The following is a 10,676-nucleotide window of genomic DNA, read 5'->3' as shown; positions in this document are numbered from 1 at the left end:
ATGACATTAAAGTTTGTACGAACTACATTATTACGACTTTGAATTTTTTAGACTGCATATTTAGGAGTCATTTTGCCTTCCTGCAGACCAAGGTTGATGCTCTTTATTTCGATCAATCATCAAATTACCCCAACATTTTCTAGAACAGATAAAAAAGTGATGTTGAAAAGTCTTTCTGGTTTCGGGCAAAAGGGATAATTATCGGATCATCTCTTTTACATACCCTTTTAATGCTGTAGAAATTTCAAACATTGGCTAGTTCCTAGCGTATTTGGCTAAGCGTTTCTGAACAGATTCAGGAAATGGATGCACTAGTGTGAGACATTATTTGTGGCCTTTTATTGTAACATATTCGCACTTGACGAACAAAGCTTTATGGAGGTTCGGCCCTGAATGATGCTGTTTTGTGTTATTTTCTGAAGCGGAAAGTTTTTATAAATTGCTTTTAGTGAACTCTGATGCTTGGTACGCTAAAGCACCCACGGCATGTATGAACTATTACCTGATATGGTGCGATATACTAATTGTGGCGGGTGTAGACTTTCACTTTTAAATGACCTTTTTCGCTTCTTGTGGTTACACATACATATCTTCACTCTCAGCACGTAGACTGATAAAAAAACTATCGAAATAGAAAATATGTGTTTCTTTGTAAGCGTTCGGTTCACGATTTTGTTATGTACAGAGTTGTTTTGAGTTCTCTTAGTTTTTCGGTTACATACTGTAGTAAATATTTGCTTATATCCTGAGGGCAACCTTGTTATGGGATTCTGAGTAAGGCTAACCATGAAATCAGTCCAATTTGTGTGATGCAGCATTGAGTGAGATGGGATTTCTTAATGACGAAGAAGGATTAAGGTGTAGATCACGATTATGGGCGTGATTCCTCTTATAGTGATGGAAGACAACGCGTTCGCCAATAAGCAGAAGAGACAGCACGTGTTCCTGCGCTCGCACACGTTCGACGTTATTAGGTGTCTCGTAGAAAAATTCAGTCGACGAGTGCTTTTTCCATGCCGATTTTTCTAGGAGGTTTAGGGAGAATTAAGCATGATGGTGCTCGTCCTCGTAATCTATTCTTCCAGCCCCTGCTTTTAATGTATAGATCCCTATATCCCTATATGGTCAGTTTCGTGGCATGTTACCTCCAAACTTTTCGATACCCGTATAGCATATCATAGGTATCGAAACGTTGTTGTTTCGGGATACCGGAAGAGTTTGGAAACGACTTCTTACATTTCTATTCGTATTCTTCGCCGCATCTGCATTGAACATTACTTCGGTTGTTTTCAAGTGGAAGATATCGTATAAAATCCAAGAAAATTTTAAAAAATTCAACAGAAAATTTAAATAAAATATCAACGAGAGAAATTTCAGATGAAATTCACCAACTTGGAACGCAGTATGGTTATGCTAAATTTTCTCGTTGAATGTAGCTTCTTCAATTTGTTGATAAGTAGCAATCGCTTACTATCATTCGTTTTTTTCTTTCCGAGCGTGCACAAGAATGCTCCGTCCGACTACACAAATATGCCGAGCTATTGGTCAAATTGTTGTGCCATACCTTTTTCGAATAGTCGAGAACTTCAACGACTCACTTTCTGATTTCTTGCGAATAGTCAACGGATACAATGAGCTGAAACTCGATCCATTTTGATTAATTTAGATTCAACGCATATTTCTCACAGCTAGTCCTTCTGTACAAGAAAGCGTTAGTGAAAATTTTTCAGCATAGGTATTTCTACTATTAGAGGTGACCCTGAGGGTTTTTCTCAAGTGTCACATTAAACCGCTGTAAGTACCCACAATTCGAAAGAAAAAACACAAAACAGTACTCGCAAGAAGGTCTTTTTTACACCTTGTTTTCTTTCTTTGTCATGAGACAGAATATAGTCAGATGAATAAAAGAATAAGACAAGGATTTCCCAGATGGATTGTAGGGCATTAGCTGAGTTTTCAAACCTACTTCTTCTGTTTGGTGGAAAAAAGTGACTAGTTATGTTGGTTCTTTGGAATGTTTGTTATCCCAGTAAGCCGCATTAAATTTATCTTTTTACAAATTTTCTTTCGAAATTTTCTCTTTTGTAAGTAGGAAGTCCTCTAGAACAGCAATCTGACAAAATCATAAGTTTGGAAGGATTTCAGAGTCTTATTTTAACCTCTCCACACATCGGAATCGACACCTCGGTATCATTAGCGCTTATTCCATATCCACCCCTACCTTCAACCTTGCATTCTGACATTCTTGATAAAAAGACATTCAGACATTCAACAATTACGCCAATTTCAACTATTCAGACATTCAAGTCATTCAGCAGCTATGCCGGGTATCTTCGATCATAAAAAAGTGATATGCTTCAGCTGCCACAACAAGAATAGAAAATTGGCAACATCAAACACAACGTTCCTGTTCGTGTACAACATATAACTACATATTAATCGATTTAGTGTTTTCTGTTCTCTCCCACGCAACAATGTTACAGCGGTACTCACTATGCTACCTATAAGGAACAGGTACGTGTCAGATTACTAGGACAGATCAGAAAACGCTTTATACTAGTCTTTATTAAATTCCAAGCTCTAATCAGGAGAACTAACGTTTTCGTTCAATTGCTGAGTTTTTTTGCCACAGTGCACAGTTTCACTGTGTATTAATGCTTTTCTGCATGTTTCCCAGACCTCAACCATTTAGCCACTTTTTTTTTGTTGTTGTTAAAGCTGACGTGAATCTAGAAACAGCACTGGACTGCCACTGTTTTGAAAGTAGCGAATTAACTCCGTATTAATGAGACAGATGTTGTTAAGCAGGTGATTTAAATGGTCGAGCAACTCTTAGTGGAGCACAAACTCATAACATAGTTCAAATAGTTCAAAGTTTAACACGACTGAAAGAGTGCAGCTTCCTTCCTTAGCGTCAACCTAGAAGATCTTCGATCGCTTCTCAAATGTATCTTGTACAGGTTTGCAATATATCCAAATATAGGACATTTCTTTTCGTTCCTGCAAAACATTAGATCCTATAATATCGCAGCTGAGAGGTCATTGGAATAAGTAAACCAATAATAACAAATTAGTTAGCATCCTGGTATCGAATCTGTCTCAAAAAGCGTTCCCATAATTCTTCCTTACTTTTTAGAGTAGCTAAACAAGTGTTAAGTGCATTAGAAAGTTGCTCAATCAATTGCCTACGTAATAAACGAAAGGTTTTTTAGTATCACACCGACGGTAGTCGTCGGATATAAGTTGTTACAGTTGCTATTTCTTCGCTTCTTTTAGATGCAAAATATACCATGTCCCAACATATCTCTATTATGATTTGTCCCCAACTTCTGTATACAATCGATGGACTGATGTTCACTTGCGTGTCAGGTTTTGATGTTTCAAAAAAGTGCGTGTCGTTCATCAATTTTGTAAGGATGCGCCAACGCCTTCGACCTCAATTCGGAATCGTTAGGGGTTCACGAAAACGTTTGTAGCCTTTCAATTTCTTACGGTGATAAGCCGAGTGTGTCAGGCCAGTGTTTTTTTATCCTACCAGACAACTCTTGTGCAATCTATCGATATGGCCTGCTCCAGGGTGGTTTTTTCTAGACTGCGCTCAATGCCGACGGCTGCATGTATGTCAGGAAAGATGTCCTTTTTGGTGCTTTTCTCTCACACATACTTTCCTCTTGTCTCCACAAAAAGCGAATATTCTGTCACAGAGAATAAAGCGTAGATATAAAGGTGAACGTTTCTGGATGTTACTACTTTGTTACACCCTGTGTGGGATAAATGTGAACGATTAAATTTGTTGCCTTCTGCGACTTGTAGATCCAACTGATGATTATCTCTTCAAAAAAAACTCCCGTTTATTTCGCTTTAAAAGCGCAAACGTTAGACTTTCCTTGGTACCACTACTAAATTCACTCTTTACAATTTTTAAACAGTTAAGGTAAGGTTAAGGTGCTTCGCTGTTAAGAATCTCGTCATAATTCTAGTTTGTTCCAGGCGTTACAACGAACGTTGATGTCGAATATAGCGCCTATTCTGCGCTCATGCTTCGTCTGCTGATGTCTGTCAAAACACTCGAAAATAGTTAAATGATGTAGTTTAAGTGTTAAACAGGGACGGGTAAGAGGTTCCGCTGTCGTTCGGGGGTTCGGATCCGCCCTAGTGCTCAGCAAGCCATTCATCACTCCGGACTCCATAAAGTGGTATCAGACTTGTCTGGGAGGATAAAAAGTCTGACTTGACACATCGGCTAGTCCACGCAAGTCATTGTGTAGGCCAGTTACACGCTCTCCAGACGATGCTGAATTCAAGTGAACGTGGTGGCGCATTCCAAGCGGACTGATCAACGCCAGACCCCTTACCCACGCACTTTCAGTGTTTAGCACAATCTCTCCGATACAGATCATCCCTTAATGTACACGTTCATTGCCGTTATAGTATCTAAGCAAAGAACTTCAGTGAAGTTTCTGATACTGATAAACGATTCCGTCAAGAAATTTCCAAACCAACTCTTTACTAATAAGCGACTAAAAGACTACATCTGATGGAGAAGAGGATTATCTACTGTATTCCTTCCGTCGTCCTATACTTATTTGTGCTAGTGGCACTTTTTAAGGAAGTTAAATTATCAAAAGGGTATTTCTACTACCTACTCGTTACTCAAGCTGTTTTGGTATGTGTTTTTAATAGAATTGTTTATAAAAGAAATAATAAGCACCAAAGGGATGAATTTCAGAACATAATTGTATTTCTAAATTCATTTTATGTAATCCAGCTTGCAAACTTGACAAACAGTAGAAACTGGTGGAGTATTTTGTACACGAATGTACCTGTCCTCATAAGTTCCGTCGTAAGTTGATAAATATTCAAAAATTAAGTACGTGTGCAACTTTAGAGAAAAAGATTTGGATCAAGCGGCAGAAACATAGCTGGATTTACGAAATAGTACTAAACGTATAATTTCAGAGCTACTGCTTGGCGACGCACTTTGCATTCGTACAAACCTATATGATCTTCTTCATATCGCTCTACAGGATGACTTTCACCACGTGCCCTGTAAAGCACATAATGGTTAATGTTTACTCTTTGGAGGTAAAACTAACGACACCTTTTCCCTAAGCTCAGAGTACGCATCAGCAGAGAACTTTATCTGATTTTGATGAATTCTAATAAGTTGAACATATGTTTCACATGCTAGACAAATACTGGCCAAGTCTACAGGCATACATACGGAACAACGCGTGAGGCTCATAAGATGACGCAAAAGTGAAGGTATTGCACTGAAGTTGAAAAAAATAGGATTTTTTCTTCACGTCGACTCAAAATGACGCCACCAATAATCCGAAAGTTGTTGTAATTTGAAATTTTTGAAAAATAATGCTACTGACTTAGCAAGACCGACTTGATGCGAAACAATAGTTACTATAACTGCGTCCGCTAGGATGCTTTCATTTCCACTGTCGCCTTGAAAATAGCAGGAAAACGGGAAGTTAATGGTACATTATGCAGATGAGATGATTTAGAAGCAAAGTGAAGGATGTGAGAGTGAAGAGGAAGAATCGGCAGAATTTGCATATCTTTTCTTCAGACGTTTGCAGTATATTCTACTCTGTTTTTTTAGATATGGAAGTACGCGTTCCCTCTCAGTATAACGTTTACCTTGCTCACACCATTCTTTTCAACCTATAAATTTTTGATCTACAAGAGTTGGTTTGAAGAGGACGAAGAATCTAAATGCTATTTCATAAAGACCGATGCTGTAATTAGTTCTCTGTATCTTATTGGACTTTTAGCAAAGTGCTGATCGGATTTTTAGAGGATGTATATTGTTATGACTGAACTTCTAGCCTTCATGTGCATACTCTTGATACTTTCCACAACCGTTGATATCGTAACGGTGATATTTCTCAGCATTCGTTCTGAAAGTTACAATCATAACAGCGGAGAGCGAAATATGTTTGTACTGGCACTTTTAGATGTATTTATTGAGACTATTTTTGTCACTTTATACGTGAGTTTTCTTTCAACTTTCTAATTTCACAATCAAAAAAGAAAAATGGAAAACTGAATGTGAAAATCTTGTTTCGCTTGTCAGATCTATGCATTTGTGGTAGTTTTCCGTAAACCATACTGTAAGGGTGTAGGTGATCAGTTAGGGTGCCATGACTATCAATTTCTCCCAGTTGTTTTTAAAAAAAACGGCACTGGAAACGACCTTCGCGATTGAGAATTCTCCTACTAGGCTCCTGGCAACGCTTCACGTATGCGCGCTAGCGAGTAGAGCGTCGATGCGTCAATAACCCTGTCCTCTACGCTGTTTTCGAGGACAGCCAGAGAGAATTGAGCACTCATGTTTCTTTTCATCATCTTTAACCCTATTTTGTTGCGAGCAAATCCAAACGTTAATTCTATGATGCCTATAAAATTGGATTTTAAATACATAGGTCAGAGGTGTGGATGCACTTTTTCGATAAACGGAACTCATTTGCAAAAAGTTTCTCACTCCTCTAAGCTAATAGTATTACAAAATTTAAAAATATAAAGAATTTTTTTTCATTTTTTTTCAGGCATTAGTAATTGGCGGTTTTTTCTTGTATCGAGTAACGTACTATTATTTCTCCTTTTCAAACCAAATTTGTATTATTTGTTTCTTGTTTTCTTTTGCCAAAACACTCACTACTATATGTGTAATAAAAAATCAAATGCTGATTAATGGACAGCAAACAAACAACGAGACCTACGCTGAAATAGTGGCTAACAAGGCAAAACAGTCAAACGTTTCAGGAATAGCGATTCAGAGGCAGAATTATTAATTCAGATAATTATTTACGTCGAAGCAGGTGTCAGTATGACAGCAAGAAAGTTGGTTCCTTATGCATCTGACGTTCTTACATTCTCGAACGCATATCTCCTCGTCATTCTGAACAAACGCATTCGCAAACGTGTTAAAGGATTTATTTGGTGCCCAGGTAGAGTCACGCACATTCTCTTGGTTACAACGCATTTCTGCCACTTACGTTAAAATTCGCAGCCAATAAGTATCGTTTTAATGGTACCTATTTTCGTAGTTAAAATAACTATGTGGAGAACTGTTTTTACAACTTTAACAAGGTTCTGTTTTACAAAAAAAAACTCCCTTCTCCTGGTCATTTACAGTATGTATAGATGAATGTTCTATACTAGGATAAGAAATATGTAAGCATCTGCAACTTACACAATCTTCTTTATTATAATTTCTTAGGTTCATTTTTTTTTCTTGCGCTATCATAACTTCTTATATCCATTTCTTTTTTGAGGACTAAAAAACGTATTTTCAGGATTCATCACAAAAAATCGGTTTATGTCGAAGAAACGTGTTCCTGTACTTGTTGTCAGTGTTCATCGAATAAACTAACTACAACAACTTAACAACTAATAAGTGACTACAATAATTGACTTTGTCATTAACATGACAAACGATTTGTACATCAGTTGACAGTAGGTTACACGGTAGTTTCAGTTGGAAAATGACGACTATAAAAAAGTGTTAGAATTAACAAATCAGTAGTTGATGTTAAACTTATAACTGTAATTTCAAGTGAGATAATTGCGCTCCTTCATGTTGTTTTGCTCATATCTAGGACAGCTATGGATGTCTACGAAAAGTTGCTATTAACAAATGATTTGCTATATCATACCCTGAAATTTTTGCACACTTTTCCTTGGCTAAAATTTTGCATAATTTTTTGTGAAGTGTTCGAAGGTCGCGAAGGTCGTTTCCAGTGCCGTTTTTTTTTAAAAACAACTGGGAGAAATTGATAGTCATGGCACCCTAACTGATCACCTACACCCTTACAGTATGGTCTACGGAAAACTACCACAAATGCATAGATCTGACAAGCGAAACAAGATTTTCACATTTTCAGTTTTCCATTTTTCTTTTTTGATTGTGAAATTAGAAAGTTGAAAGAAAACTCACGTATAAAGTGACAAAAATAGTCTCAATAAATACATCTAAAAGTGCCAGTACAAACATATTTCGCTCTCCGCTGTTATGATTGTAACTTTCAGAACGAATGCTGAGAAATATCACCGTTATGATATCAACGGTTGTGGAAAGTATCAAGAGTATGCACATGAAGGCTAGAAGTTCAGTCATAACAATATACATCCTCTAAAAATCCGATCAGTACTTTGCTAAAAGTCCAATAAGATATAGAGAACTAATTACAGCATCGGTCTTTATGAAATAGCATTTAGATTCTTCGTCCTCTTCAAACCAACTCTTGTAGATCAAAAATTTATAGGTTGAAAAGAATGGTGTGAGCAAGGTAAACGTTATACTGAGAGGGAACGCGTACTTCCATATCTAAAAAAACAGAGTAGAATATACTGCAGACGTCTGAAGAAAAGATATGCAAATTCTGCAGATTCTTCCTCTTCACTCTCACATCCTTCACTTTGCTTCTAAATCATCTCATCTGCATAATGTACCATTAACTTCCCGTTTTCCTGCTATTTTCAAGGCGACAGTGGAAATGAAAGCATCCTAGCGGACGCAGTTATAGTAACTATTGTTTCGCATCAAGTCGGTCTTGCTAAGTCAGTAGCATTATTTTTCAAAAATTTCAAATTACAACAACTTTCGAATTATTGGTTGCGTCATTTTGAGTCGACGTGAAGAAAAAATTTATTTTTATGTGTTGCGCTAGACGAAATCTTCCATGAGCGCCGCACATTACGCAATAGTGGTAACTATCCCACTCTGGTTTCGGTAGTACACATCTAAATCGGAGTTGATCGGATAATGTTGCACGGTTGCATTGCACCTATCCTGTCGATACATCACCGCTTACCTTCCGTTAACTCTACGGTCAATCGTTGAATTCGTTTCGAAGCTATCCAGTGAGGAATGAGCATCTTGGCTAGGTCTCCGATTCGCTTATGTTCAGCATCTTGTTCTGTCTTACGTCGAGTTTGACGGGACTCCGACATGCTTCGTGTTGTCGTTTTCTTGCTATCTGAGCTGTTCTCAGTTACTTCGGGCTCCTTAACAACAAAGTCTGCGTGGCCACGACTAACGCGGCATTCGAACTAGTGGAAACATAAGCATGGAAGTAGATAAAGAGAAGAATACCACATCAATTATCGAATACAGCGGCAGCAAGATTTACGTCTTTATCTGGCTAGATATTTGTTAATTCAATACGTATATATAAAGTACATAAAATATACATAACACATACAAAATACAATATAGAATATATAGTATACAATGCACAATATAAAATATACGATATAATACATCTGAGCATTCTAATCCTCTTACTACCACCTCACCACACTACACGGAGTATCTGAAAGCTCTGCGTAGATAAAGATCTTAACATTCGTTGCTGTTTGCAGTACTCTCGAGTAAGATCTAAATCCACATGGTAGAAATATCAGAGTCCTTCTCGGCCAGATTTCACACCTGCATTCCTCTCACGAATGTGTGGGGGCATAATGAATGCCAACATCAGCCAGATCGTTCAACTGACTGATCTCAATATCCACACTTTTCGCTCTTACGGTCATCGCTATGTTACTCCCATCGTGGAGCAGGAGCGCATTCATCATGTGGTCGCAGTATCTCTTATTGATGTTGTACGCCTTTTTCGCTCCTGACATCGTTACGAAATTATAATTAGATTGCCTCATAAGATATCGCTTCCTGTCCACATCAGTTTCGTTCTCATAGATAGAGATCATGAATAATCTATATGAAATGGGTTTATTATTTGTAATCTGTCTCTGTCTTCTATGTTATCACTTTTTGTTGTCTTGGAAATAAAAATTGTCTACTTTTACCATCTTTTTTCAAGTACAGTCTGATTGCTGTGCGAAACTTGTCTCTACGACGGTGACGATCGAATGCGCCAGTGCAGTAGAGGGGGTACCTGGCGATAGTTTTTAGGTGTTTAGGTTTCCTTGCTGTGAATGAATGTTTTTGTAGCATTCTCTTTCCACATACTGATCTTTAAGTGATAGCGTCTAGGTGATTGGAGTGCAACAGGAAAAGAAAGAAGAAGAAGAAATATATATAAACAAGTAGAAGTATCGGAATCATAGCCGATCATTCTGTAAGGTGTTGTTTCGACATTCAAAGTTGCTTTCTTTGAGTGTGCTGTAATCGCGTCAGTTTGTATATGGAAGTTGGCCAGTTAGTTGCACTAATCAATTGGCGAGGCGTTACAAAAATTTCTGAGATCGCAGTGAGTTGTGAACACAAATAATAATGTAAGTAGACGTGACATTCTGGACGATCGATGACGAACCCACTCTTGCTGACGTTGAAAAATGGGATGCTCACGTGCTTCTAGCTGCCGCCAAACAAAAACTACGGAACGAGAAAGGTAGCAAACACACGTACGTCGGGCATAGGTGGGTTTTTTCACAACGTTGAATAAACCTAGATCAATGAGGTACAATTTCGAGGACAGTAGCAATGATGAAACAAAGATGACTAGAGAAGAACGATTGTAAAAAAAAGACCTTCTATTCAAAAAAAGATCTACTGAGGTGAGAGTGAATGGTCAAAGTCATGCGGGTACGGTTGTGAATGTTGTATTGTAGGCCGAACACGTCGAGCGCGGATAACTCTGCACTTAGCCTTTTCTTTGTCTGACCCGGTCCTGGGTTTCGTGGCGATGGTGATCACGGTA

The 10,676-nt window shown here is 37.9% G+C and overlaps 1 protein-coding gene across 2 annotated transcripts; it reads right to left on the bottom strand.

The window, feature by feature from the left end:
• Nucleotides 1–4,941: 4,941 nt before the first annotated feature.
• On the bottom strand, nt 4,942–9,723 carry RB195_016951 (uncharacterized protein; the record flags this gene model as incomplete). 2 transcript variants are annotated; one of them, XM_064183714.1, is made up of 6 exons in its annotated part: nt 4,942–5,047; nt 5,097–5,273; nt 5,382–5,457; nt 8,829–9,021; nt 9,313–9,394; nt 9,461–9,642. In XM_064183714.1, 6 exons carry the CDS (start codon nt 9,640–9,642, stop codon nt 4,942–4,944), a joined length of 816 nt encoding a protein of 271 aa, XP_064039596.1. The 2 variants fall into 2 exon arrangements, with proteins under 2 accessions (XP_064039596.1, XP_064039595.1); XM_064183715.1 differs by lacking the exons at nt 4,942–5,047; nt 5,097–5,273; nt 5,382–5,457; nt 8,829–9,021; nt 9,313–9,394 and adding an exon at nt 5,806–5,912 and having other exon boundaries at nt 9,513–9,723.
• Nucleotides 9,724–10,676: the final 953 nt, after the last annotated feature.

Source organism: Necator americanus, chromosome II (genome assembly GCF_031761385.1).
Source record: "Necator americanus strain Aroian chromosome II, whole genome shotgun sequence".
NCBI classification, from domain to species: domain Eukaryota; kingdom Metazoa; phylum Nematoda; class Chromadorea; order Rhabditida; family Ancylostomatidae; genus Necator; species Necator americanus.
Note: the sequence above shows the minus strand (reverse complement) of the source record. Positions and strands in the feature narration are given on the sequence as shown.